Source organism: Sinocyclocheilus grahami, unplaced genomic scaffold, assembly GCF_001515645.1.
Source record: "Sinocyclocheilus grahami isolate Dianchi unplaced genomic scaffold, SAMN03320097.WGS_v1.1 scaffold800.1, whole genome shotgun sequence".
In the NCBI taxonomy this organism is placed as follows: Eukaryota; Metazoa; Chordata; class Actinopteri; order Cypriniformes; family Cyprinidae; genus Sinocyclocheilus; species Sinocyclocheilus grahami.
The window spans coordinates 381,409-394,362 of NW_015505979.1; the positions used below are offsets into that span (position 1 = coordinate 381,409).

The 12,954-nt window shown below is 40.6% G+C and overlaps 1 protein-coding gene across 2 annotated transcripts in view; it reads right to left on the reverse strand.

The window, feature by feature from the left end:
- LOC107561962 (protein disulfide-isomerase TMX3-like) overlaps positions 1 to 12,954 on the reverse strand; it is a 26,161-nt gene that overhangs the window by 8,719 nt on the left and 4,488 nt on the right. For both annotated transcript variants that reach the window (XM_016246517.1, XM_016246519.1), the window contains 11 exons: positions 12,534 to 12,657; positions 11,561 to 11,606; positions 9,912 to 9,992; positions 7,822 to 7,921; positions 7,228 to 7,305; positions 7,055 to 7,121; positions 6,075 to 6,173; positions 5,779 to 5,836; positions 5,643 to 5,696; positions 4,287 to 4,343; positions 4,051 to 4,180 (listed from right to left, as the gene is read on the reverse strand). In XM_016246517.1, the coding sequence (XP_016102003.1) occupies positions 4,051 to 4,180; positions 4,287 to 4,343; positions 5,643 to 5,696; positions 5,779 to 5,836; positions 6,075 to 6,173; positions 7,055 to 7,121; positions 7,228 to 7,305; positions 7,822 to 7,921; positions 9,912 to 9,992; positions 11,561 to 11,606; positions 12,534 to 12,657 (894 nt within the window). The remainder of the gene's footprint in view (positions 1 to 4,050; positions 4,181 to 4,286; positions 4,344 to 5,642; positions 5,697 to 5,778; positions 5,837 to 6,074; positions 6,174 to 7,054; positions 7,122 to 7,227; positions 7,306 to 7,821; positions 7,922 to 9,911; positions 9,993 to 11,560; positions 11,607 to 12,533; positions 12,658 to 12,954) is intronic.

The window sequence follows — 12,954 nt, forward strand, 5'->3', positions numbered from 1 at the left end:
GTGTGTGTGTGTGTGTGTGTGTAACTGGAGTGTTTCAGATGTGTGTGTGTGTGTGTGTGTGTGAATGGAGTGTTTCAGCAGTATGTGTGCGTGTGTGTGTGTGTGTGACGAGTGTGCAACTGGAGTGTTTCAGCAGTGTGTGTGTGTAACTGGAGTGTTTCAGCAGTGTGTGTGTGTGTGTGTGTGTAACTGGAGTATTTCAGCAGTGTGTGTGTGTGTAACTGGAGGTGAATGCGGAGGATCTGAGAGTACCGGAGCGCTGCCGTCCAGAACGCTGCTGAAGAACTGGAGCAGCTGTTGAAGATCCTCCACAGGCTCCGCCGGCACAAAGTACTGCTCGTTTGAGGTGTTGAGGATGATGATGCTAGGCACAGACACCTCGCTGCAGGAGGAAGAGCACCCCGTCAGTCTCAAACAACGGTGTTTATGTCACATGACCTCTGTGCAACCATCAGTAAAACCTCGTCTGAAGATCCAGACGTACTCACCCCATTATGAGGCTGTTGATGTAGTCGTTTCCATCCATGTGGCCGAACTGGAAATCTCTGGAGGACAGAGAGGAGCATAGCATGAGACGCAGGTCTGTAAAGCTCTTCTGATCATTACAGAAACAGCATGAACGAATGGAGCGCTTGATGTTGTTCCCTCTCTCAGCCCTGCTCTCATGTCTACTCTACACTCTCCTATACATAAAAGCCAAAACAGAGCAACTAGTGATTGTCTATTTGGGCCAGAAAACCATGACAAGCTTCCGGTTATTTGTCCATCCAGACTGAAAAAACAAAACAAGAACACAGTATTGGCGATGGGTCACGGCACTAACGGCTCGTGTGGACGATTACGTGACACAACTGAAATATATCTTTGTAAATATAATGCAACTTTTATAGTATGTGTAACTGGAGTGTTTCAGCAGTGTGTATGTGTGTGTGTGTGTGAATGGAGTGTTTCAGCAGTGTGTGTGCGCAACTGGAGTTTTTCAGCAGTGTGTGTGTGCAACTGGAGTGTTTCAGCAGTGTGTGTGTGTGTGTGTGTGTGTGTGTAACTGGAGTGTTTCAGCAGTGTGTGTGTGTGTGTGTGTGTAACTGGAGTATTTCAGCAGTGTGTGTGTGTGTAACTGGAGGTGAATGCGGAGGATCTGAGAGTACCGGAGCGCTGCCGTCCAGAACGCTGCTGAAGAACTGGAGCAGCTGTTGAAGATCCTCCACAGGCTCCGCGGCTCCGCCGTACTGCTCGTTTGAGGTGTTGAGGATGATGATGCTAGGCACAGACACCTCGCTGCAGGAGGAAGAGCACCAGAGCACCCTCAAACAACGGTGTTTATGTCACATGACCTCTGTGCAACCATCAGTAAAACCTCGTCTGAAGATCCAGATGTACTCACCCCATTATGAGGCTGTTGATGTAGTCGTTTCCATCCATGTGGCCGAACTGGAAATCTCTGGAGGACAGAGAGGAGCATAGCATGAGACGCAGGTCTGTAAAGCTCTTCTGATCATTACAGAAACAGCATGAACGAATGGAGCGCTTGATGTTGTTCCCTCTCTCAGCCCTGCTCTCATGTCTACTCTACACTCTCCTATACATAAAAGCCAAAACAGAGCAACTAGTGATTGTCTATTTGGGCCAGAAAACCATGACAAGCTTCCGGTTATTTGTCCATCCAGACTGAAAAAACAAAACAAGAACACAGTATTGGCGATGGGTCACGGCACTAACGGCTCGTGTGGACGATTACGTGACACAACTGAAATATATCTTTGTAAATATAATGCAACTTTTATAACAAATATCCATCTTGAAGTCAAAAACCCTCTGTAAAAATGTTTACTGTCATAATACGTGTGATAATATGATGTGGTGTATATATATGAAGATTTCAGTGTAGATGAATTGCATGAGAGTATGAAGCTGTCTGCATGATTATTTACGTAAATGTTTGTTTTACTATTCATACCACAACACTGTGTGCGTCTTCATAGAAATATTATACTAGGTTTTCTTAAGAGACAAATAAAATTGTCTCTTCACTTTATATGGACAGCAATATATGTAATTATGTCTGGCAACTTGACAATTATGTTTTCAGTGTTACTGGGATATATAAAAGTTAGATTAACATTAATAGTCTATAATCATTTCACATATGTCTTTGTAAACTAATTATATAAAACTGTCAGTGTAACACAGATAACTGCATTCATTTGTTATAGAAGTAATTAAGCATTTTAAACCGATTAAATGAAAACGATTAGATAAATCTTAATAAATTTCTTATCTCAAGGACAACATTAGTATCACAGGCTTTATCTTTCAGCTGAAATGACTGATTGTTTGATATTTACTGTTCGAAATTCTTCTTAGGATCATGTACAGTAGATTTCTATTGTTGGTACTCACATTACTGTGCATGATTAAAATATTACAGTGAAAGTTTGTGCAGTACTTGTGATGCGTTCCACATGTTAAAATATATTACAGCACTGCTCCACATCGCATGCGAGCACACGGGGAAAACATGAGGAATTCATGTGGTTTTTCTGTCAGGGAATCATTTCCTCGGGTAAAAGTCAATAACACGTCATCTCAGGAAACAGTAAACTGCTGTAACCGTACTGTGTGTTGACAGTAGAGGCTCTGAATAAACATGTTCAAGCTGACGAACACCAGCGATCATATCCTGAATACAGTACAGAGAGCCGAGGCTGTCGCGTGGATCTGAATCACAGCGACTCTCACCTGTTGAACTGATCTCGGTGTTCAGCAGCTACTCTCTGGATCAGACCTTTCAACCTGAACGAACACGGATGAGTTAAGCACAGAAGAAAACACTGGCATCCAGCATCACGAGACCACAGAAACCGCATCTCTGTACCTGCTGCTTCGCTCTGTCGAATCTTTCTCATCAGTAACTGCAATCGCCACCAGTTTACCTGAGACACAAAGAAAGGAAAACCGTTTCTTGACCAAGACCGAGACAGAAAAAAGGCTCTTGCTGATCAGCTTTCAATAATTCACATTCATCAGAAATCCAGTCTGAGCTGAGAGCTTGTGTAATGGTCAATGTATGATCATTTCATATGGAAAGCTCAGAAATCTGTGCTGAAGTGCACAACAGAAACCAATTCATAATGGAAAAATAACAATCAGTTATTGGCAGAGCTGTATTACCGGTCTCTCCCAGCTCATACAGCGTGAATCCATCGATCGGCAGGTAGCTCTGGAACCGCTCTCGGTTCACCCAGGACGACAAGCTGCTGTCTTCATACTCTGAAACACAACACGAACCAGCTTACTAACACATCTGTGACTGATGAGGGAGGGGAAATGATGAGAGCATTTACATGTTTGGGTAGAGTATCAGTTTAAGAGCTCAATTTATACATTTTCTATTCATTTTTCAAACTGAACGGAGTAAAAAAAGTTGATTTGTAGCAGGACTGGATTCAAACCTCTTTTAGTTGTAACAGTGTCTCTGCCTACATTACATTCACACTGCTGTTTTCAGAAGCCAGATGATAGTAACAACAATAACAAATATAACAACAACAACAATAATAATCGTCATCATCATCATGAAAATAATAATTATAATAATCTAATATGTAAATGAATAAATACTTAATATACTATACATTTTACTTTACACTAAAGTAGGACAGTTAATGTGATTGTGAGAAAACAGGTTTACAGATGCGTTTCATTACTCAAATCTGGAGAAATACTGTAATCATCTGTCCACAAATATGCTATTAATGCAAATGTGAAAGTAATTCGTGACGGGTGGCTGTTGTTAAACTCTCAGCACATGCGGAGACAGAGATTCACTGCGTTCACTGGGAACTGAAAACACCAGATGATCCTGTGAGCAAAGTGTGCGCTCCGCTCGGAAACACACAGCCTGCATACTTCATTAAATTGCAGCCATTTGTCATTTAATAAAACATAAAACACTAAGCAATGTCGTGCTTTTGATTTCAGTTTGTTTGACAGAATTTCAGCAGTGTGTGTGTGTGTAACTGGAGGTGAATGCGGAGGATCTGAGAGTACCGGAGCGCTGCCGTCCAGAACGCTGCTGAAGAACTGGAGCAGCTGTTGAAGATCCTCCACAGGCTCCGCCGGCACAAAGTACTGCTCGTTTGAGGTGTTGAGGATGATGATGCTAGGCACAGACACCTCGCTGCAGGAGGAAGAGCACCCCGTCAGTCTCAAACAACGGTGTTTATGTCACATGACCTCTGTGCAACCATCAGTAAAACCTCGTCTGAAGATCCAGACGTACTCACCCCATTATGAGGCTGTTGATGTAGTCGTTTCCATCCATGTGGCCGAACTGGAAATCTCTGGAGGACAGAGAGGAGCATAGCATGAGACGCAGGTCTGTAAAGCTCTTCTGATCATTACAGAAACAGCATGAACGAATGGAGCGCTTGATGTTGTTCCCTCTCTCAGCCCTGCTCTCATGTCTACTCTACACTCTCCTATACATAAAAGCCAAAACAGAGCAACTAGTGATTGTCTATTTGGGCCAGAAAACCATGACAAGCTTCCGGTTATTTGTCCATCCAGACTGAAAAAACAAAACAAGAACACAGTATTGGCGATGGGTCACGGCACTAACGGCTCGTGTGGACGATTACGTGACACAACTGAAATATATCTTTGTAAATATAATGCAACTTTTATAACAAATATCCATCTTGAAGTCAAAAACCCTCTGTAAAAATGTTTACTGTCATAATACGTGTGATAATATGATGTGGTGTATATATATGAAGATTTCAGTGTAGATGAATTGCATGAGAGTATGAAGCTGTCTGCATGATTATTTACGTAAATGTTTGTTTTACTATTCATACCACAACACTGTGTGCGTCTTCATAGAAATATTATACTAGGTTTTCTTAAGAGACAAATAAAATTGTCTCTTCACTTTATATGGACAGCAATATATGTAATTATGTCTGGCAACTTGACAATTATGTTTTCAGTGTTACTGGGATATATAAAAGTTAGATTAACATTAATAGTCTATAATCATTTCACATATGTCTTTGTAAACTAATTATATAAAACTGTCAGTGTAACACAGATAACTGCATTCATTTGTTATAGAAGTAATTAAGCATTTTAAACCGATTAAATGAAAACGATTAGATAAATCTTAATAAATTTCTTATCTCAAGGACAACATTAGTATCACAGGCTTTATCTTTCAGCTGAAATGACTGATTGTTTGATATTTACTGTTCGAAATTCTTCTTAGGATCATGTACAGTAGATTTCTATTGTTGGTACTCACATTACTGTGCATGATTAAAATATTACAGTGAAAGTTTGTGCAGTACTTGTGATGCGTTCCACATGTTAAAATATATTACAGCACTGCTCCACATCGCATGCGAGCACACGGGGAAAACATGAGGAATTCATGTGGTTTTTCTGTCAGGGAATCATTTCCTCGGGTAAAAGTCAATAACACGTCATCTCAGGAAACAGTAAACTGCTGTAAACCGTACTGTGTGTTGACAGTAGAGGCTCTGAATAAACATGTTCAAGCTGACGAACACCAGCGATCATATCCTGAATACAGTACAGAGAGCCGAGGCTGTCGCGTGGATCTGAATCACAGCGACTCTCACCTGTTGAACTGATCTCGGTGTTCAGCAGCTACTCTCTGGATCAGACCTTTCAACCTGAACGAACACGGATGAGTTAAGCACAGAAGAAAACACTGGCATCCAGCATCACGAGACCACAGAAACCGCATCTCTGTACCTGCTGCTTCGCTCTGTCGAATCTTTCTCATCAGTAACTGCAATCGCCACCAGTTTACCTGAGACACAAAGAAAGGAAAACCGTTTCTTGACCAAGACCGAGACAGAAAAAAGGCTCTTGCTGATCAGCTTTCAATAATTCACATTCATCAGAAATCCAGTCTGAGCTGAGAGCTTGTGTAATGGTCAATGTATGATCATTTCATATGGAAAGCTCAGAAATCTGTGCTGAAGTGCACAACAGAAACCAATTCATAATGGAAAAATAACAATCAGTTATTGGCAGAGCTGTATTACCGGTCTCTCCCAGCTCATACAGCGTGAATCCATCGATCGGCAGGTAGCTCTGGAACCGCTCTCGGTTCACCCAGGACGACAAGCTGCTGTCTTCATACTCTGAAACACAACACGAACCAGCTTACTAACACATCTGTGACTGATGAGGGAGGGGAAATGATGAGAGCATTTACATGTTTGGGTAGAGTATCAGTTTAAGAGCTCAATTTATACATTTTCTATTCATTTTTCAAACTGAACGGAGTAAAAAAAGTTGATTTGTAGCAGGACTGGATTCAAACCTCTTTTAGTTGTAACAGTGTCTCTGCCTACATTACATTCACACTGCTGTTTTCAGAAGCCAGATGATAGTAACAACAATAACAAATATAACAACAACAACAATAATAATCGTCATCATCATCATGAAAATAATAATTATAATAATCTAATATGTAAATGAATAAATACTTAATATACTATACATTTTACTTTACACTAAAGTAGGACAGTTAATGTGATTGTGAGAAAACAGGTTTACAGATGCGTTTCATTACTCAAATCTGGAGAAATACTGTAATCATCTGTCCACAAATATGCTATTAATGCAAATGTGAAAGTAATGCGTGACGGGTGGCTGTTGTTAAACTCTCAGCACATGCGGAGACAGAGATTCACTGCGTTCACTGGGAACTGAAAACACCAGATGATCCTGTGAGCAAAGTGTGCGCTCCGCTCGGAAACACACAGCCTGCATACTTCATTAAATTGCAGCCATTTGTCATTTAATAAAACATAAAACACTAAGCAATGTCGTGCTTTTGATTTCAGTTTGTTTGACAGAGGCTTCACAAAAGTAGTAGCGCAAAACAACCTCAAACATATTTCATGTTTTCTGAAAAGTGTCTTGGGTTCATTATGAAACTGATAATCAGATAATTCAATGCTCAAGCATTGTACAAACACGTATTAGATGCTGATAAACTGTTTTCTTCACGTACCATCGTATGTGAAATAGGTTCCATCTTTGAAGACGACCACTGAAGGCAATTCATGCAAAGGTACAGACTGCAGCAGAACAACACAGTTTAGTGAGATTTCATGCGATTGTTTAAAACAGCAGACTGGATAAATGAAAGCACAAGCAGCAGAATCTGAAGATGATTGACCTCACCTCTGGTAAGACGTCTTCAGACGCAGAGAAGAAATAGGTGTACACAATGAGCTCAGACGCCACCTCTGTGTACTTCTCCTGAAATCACACAAGAGCAACATTTCTGTATGTCCACTGGGGCTTCATGAGGAACTGCAGGGTTTGGTGAGTTCATGGAAAGCTAATAATTAATCATACAAATGTAAATGTAAATAGAATTTGTGTTATGGCTTGGTGTGTTTGAGTCTGATGAGCTGCATGTTTGACTGTGTTCACTTCAATGCTGCTACACATCATCCATCTGCAGGAGTTTGAGTCACTCATAACGGCCACACAGAGTCCAAATACTGTGCATACTTGTGTTAATAAATGTGCAAAATTAGCACAAATCACATTTGCTTTGCCACCATGAAGTACAAAATCTATCAAATTAGCATAAGGCAGCAAGATAAAATGTGAGATAAGTGAAGGGTCCTGTTGGGGTATGGGCAAGTTTGCTTTGGTGCTTTCAAATATCAACATTGTTTGGCAAAAATAGCTTAGTGCACCTTTAACACAGATTCACTCTCTTAACTTTAGTTTAGTGTAGCTATGAAGACAGATTGAGCAGCTCACTTTCAGAGGAGACTCGCCTCCGACATACAGAAACAACACGCTGTGCCTCTTCAAGACGTGCTCAAACATCTGTCTGCTGGGCAGCGACCGCACGGCTGGCCTGAAACACACACACACACACAGACACACACAGACACAGACACAATCATTAGAAAATGACTCTGGTGGATTTATCAGGTTTATCCAGCTCTGCACTTTCCTAACCCAGCAGAGTTCAGCTTTAACTTGCTCCAACACACTCGCTGTGTCTCAATTCACCAACTTACACTACTAAAACCTTTGTGAAGATAAAGCATGTCGTTTTGAGTATGTGAGCAGAAGAGCAGGGAAGCTTTGGGACAAACTATCACATCATAAAAGTGCTGTGAAACCCTGCGGGTATCTGTGGGTTACTCATCCGATCATGCTGTGGCGTGGAGCACTCTCAATCCACTCTCAGACACGGTTTAGGGAGGAGAGCATGTGGATTGGGACGCAGGGACTTATCTAGCAATCCTGATGCCCTTGACCAGCTGTTCGAGGTGCTTATTTAGGGATCTGCACACAGTTACACATGCATTTTCTTTCACAATGGTTTACATTCACTTAAGAAATAACCGACTGTTTACGATGAAATTCTAACATATTTTTGTGTGTATTTGTCCTTTCAAATGCAAAAAGACATGGACAAGACAAGAGGACTCAGTTCAGCATCACACTATTCAGTATGAGAGGAGGCTTTCTGTGCAGCAGAGACAACAGTCTTCATGTGCTTGAATGGTTTAAAGTCATATTAAAATGCGCACAAAGGAATTGATAAGAGGAATCGAAATTTAAATTTTTATATCAAGTATACTTCCTGACCATAAATATCCGATTCCTGAATTGGAATCTATTTTTGTTTCCCAAGCTACAAGTTAACGTTAAATAAAATGCTCTTTTTTCGTTCCACCAAAAATGTGCCTGGAGTCCACCGTTGCTTCATACGAAGTTCACTTTACCATTCAACTGAACTGTGTGTGTGTATTTGTCCTTTCAAATGCAAAAAGACATGGACAAGACAAGAGGACTCAGTTCAGCATCACACACTATTCAGTATGAGAGGAGGCTTTCTGTGCAGCAGAGACAACAGTCTTCATGTGCTTGAATGGTTTAAAGTCATATTAAAATGCGCACAAAGGAATTGATAAGAGGAATCGAAATTTAAATTTTTATATCAAGTATACTTCCTGACCATAAATATCCGATTCCTGAATTGGAATCTATTTTTGTTTCCCAAGCTACAAGTTAACGTTAAATAAAATGCTCTTTTTTCGTTCCACCAAAAATGTGCCTGGAGTCCACCGTTGCTTCATACGAAGTTCACTTTACCATTCAACTGAACTGTGTGCATGCATTTTAGACACATTGTTCTTGCTCGTCCATGCAATAACTGTGTCCTACTATCAGTTTTCTATTTACTTGAACTGCTCTGGTAATATCAATGGTGACCCATTTCAGGAGCTGTCGAAATTACAAGTTAATGATACGGACTCAAAACGCCAGCGCCGGTGACTGACAGTCAAAGCAAACCACGGTTTGAAAGCCCCGCCCCCAGCTGAACTGGACGTTTTGATTGGTTTTGCTCAGAGTCAGACCGGTCTGTTATTGGCTGAAGCGCAGCGCCCGTCAAACCCTCACCCGGTTTCTCCATCAGCACCTTTGTCTTTTTTGTACTTTTGGTGAAAAATAAATGTAGTGAAGTTGAATACTTTATTTTTATTCAACTCAAGCAAAAGTACCACAATTTAATTATACTCAAGAAAGTAGAAAAAATTACAAAATTTATTCAAGTACTGTAACGAAAGTATTAGTAATTAGTTACTTTCCACCTCTGCAAGAGTTTTAATAAAATGTTAACTTTAAAGTAGTTAAGTGTGTGTATTAACTACAATCATTTTGTTTAATATGATCAAGACCCGTTATGGAGGGGAGACTGCTGCACAAACATGTCACGCGTGGCTTATAACCACAGATAAAATTACATCCAATAGCTTTTAAAGCCTTAACAAGGTTTGGAGAAAAAAACCCATTAAGGTTTAACATGCAGAAATGTAGCTACAGGTTCTCACCCAGACACTCTGTTGGCAAACTCGATTACGTCATCTTTGGTTCTTGGTCCCTTGTAATTATATGCCAGCTCCCCCTTCAGCCTGAGAGAGAGAAACACACCTTTATTTAATCAACAATAAAAACTGCAGAACTGAATCACTGCCTCAGAGCATCAGCAGCAGCATGTCTTACACCGTAAGAATGCATGACGCGAGTCAAAGAACCACGACACACGAAACACATCTAAATCATGTAATTCACACCTACAGTGGAATAACTAGCCCCTGATAAACGGCTGCTTTCGGAGTCATGTCAGATCTTTCACAGCTGTAATGTAGTATTGAAAGCAAGAAAACTCATGTGACAAACATACAGAAACACCTAACCCTGATCCTGAATGTGCACATGCTTTAACAGGAAGACGTGTTACTCAAACTCTTACTGAAACAGTTATTACAGTATAATCCGGTCATCATTTAAGAGATTTGTTTTTGTTTTTTGTATTAATGAATTCAGATTAATAAATGCCAGATGTTTTGATAGACCACATTGGACTGAGACTATTCAAAAGTTGTGAAAGTGCATATGCATACATTAATTAATTGAATTAGTTATATTATTGCTTCGATTGGTGCTGGGGTTGAATTAATATCTGTCAATCATAAACTCCATACTGAGAGGCAAATGGCTGAAAAACACATTAACAAAGAAATATTGCCTATTTCCCAAGTGTTCCTATTATTCTGACCAAACTCTGTATGTATACAGTATATGTAATTGTATGATCTGTAAATACTATAGATGATTAACCCTCTACGGTCATGTAAATGATGCAATAATTCCTAAGATATCTCCCAGCAACCGGTGTTGTGAAGCAGCCAAACAGCAGCATTTACTACGGTAACAGAAGTACACAAGCCTATCCCAGCGTCCTCCAGAGAGAGGAGTCGAGGACTGATCCAGCCCTGCTTCACCCCGACGGATCGGAGCTCTGCTTCTGCCTTCAGCTGCTGACTGACCGATATCAGCTCAACCCCAGCGGGACACTCAAACTGATGAAACGCATACATACAATTATTACAAACATATTCGCTTGCACAGTTTCTCAGGAGAGGGACTCTGTCCTTCGTTAGGTGAAGCATTAGCCTCATGGGTAATATCATCAACACCTCCGTCCCCTGCCTCCTGCGTCTAGAGAAACACAGAGCGCCACACAACACTCACGCAACCCACCGCGCTCTTCAGTAATGATGCTCATTATATAACCGCAATCAATCACAGAATGAGCCGTATTTCACAACAGTTCTGAGGGTTTGGTGAAAAACAAACCAAAATCAGTCAGCAGTAGTCCGCTGTTCTATGTTCTGTTTTATTTTACTTTTTTTATTAACAAAGCTTTTCAAAAGTGCATGGATCTTTAACAGGTTAAAAGTGGGCTAAATTCAGTTTATAGAAAAGATCTCTTTTAGTGATGTTTCCTTGCAGTTTCTTTGTTTTCTGCAGTTAAGGATTTAAAAGTAGACAACCAGTGCAAATCCATTTGTGCTTCACGTCAGACCTGCTGCAGATTTGAGACTAACCAGAATTATTGTTTAGGCACCGCACGATTAGCTGGTTTTAGATCTGCACACCTGTAGTAGGGATGGTGAAGCGCTGCAGAAAGACTTACAGTTTAATGGTGGGATATCCTCGCACGCCGAACTCTGACGCCACACCTGCGTCACACACATGAACACAATCACAAGACATGGACACCATCAGGAAGATGTGAATATCAGCAGCAGAGAGATCTGGAAACCATGACATACTGTGCTTGGATCTGAATCATGTGTGTTACTGTAACTGAGCCCAGTCTAGTGTATCATCAGCCTGTCATTATCATGTATTTACTGTGATCACAGTTTAATAAAAACATAAATTAAGTTAAAACATATATTAAAGTTACTAATTATAATGCTTTCTTTTCCACAGTTATTTAAACAGTGAATAAATAACATACAGAAAACACCATCACTGACTTCAGTCTAGCGCGAGTTTAGCTCTCTCTAACAAACACTTGTTATAACTAATGACACAGCGTTAAGAGACGTGCAAGAGAGTCGAATTCAGCCACTCAACTAAGCTCCAGCATTTTAAGTCCGTGTTTAATGGTGCTTTTGATTTTGTTTTATTGACAATTTTAGTAATAATAATTATTATTTGTTATTGTATTGCTATGAGCGTTATTATTGTCATTAAAATGTTTCGTGCTATGGAAACAGCAACAGTATACGAATGATGCGTCTCTTTTATAACACCTTTGATGTGGATGTAGCTTTGCTCTTAAACACGGGTAAAAACATGTAAACTGCATGTGAACCACACAGGCAAAGGATTCAGACCCACAAACAATGTCATCAATCATCTGAGTGTTACTGCTCAAAGAAACAATTCACTCACATCCTAAAGCGTTTGCTTATCACTTGACTTTTGTCATTAGTTTTATTTGTAATCTTCCATTAATTACAACATACTTAATTTAGGTTTAATATAATTATTTCAAACACAGTATGTTTGATTGCTTCATAAAGACAGATAAGAGACTGCACAGAGGCCTTGTATAACGGAGATTTGACTCTGATTAATAAAGTCGATCGCTTCACCTGAGTATGCCGTGCCGTCCATCTTTCCGACTCGGACCGGCGACCCCGAGCGCGTCAGCTCCGCTCCCACCTCCTGCCAGATCGGCTCCAGCTTCTTACAGTATCCACACCACGGAGCATAGAACTACAGCACAGCATGAAGACCAGTCACACACACACTCTCTCTCACACTCACACACTACCACACACTCACTCTCACACTCACACTCACACTCACACTCACACTCACACTCACACTCACACTCACTCTCACTCTCACTCTCACACTCACACTCACACTCACACTCACACTCACACTCACACTCACACTCACACTCACACTCACACTCACACTCACACTCACACTCACACTCACACTCACACTCACTCTCACACGCACTCTCACACTCACTCTCACACTCACACTCACACTCACTCTCAC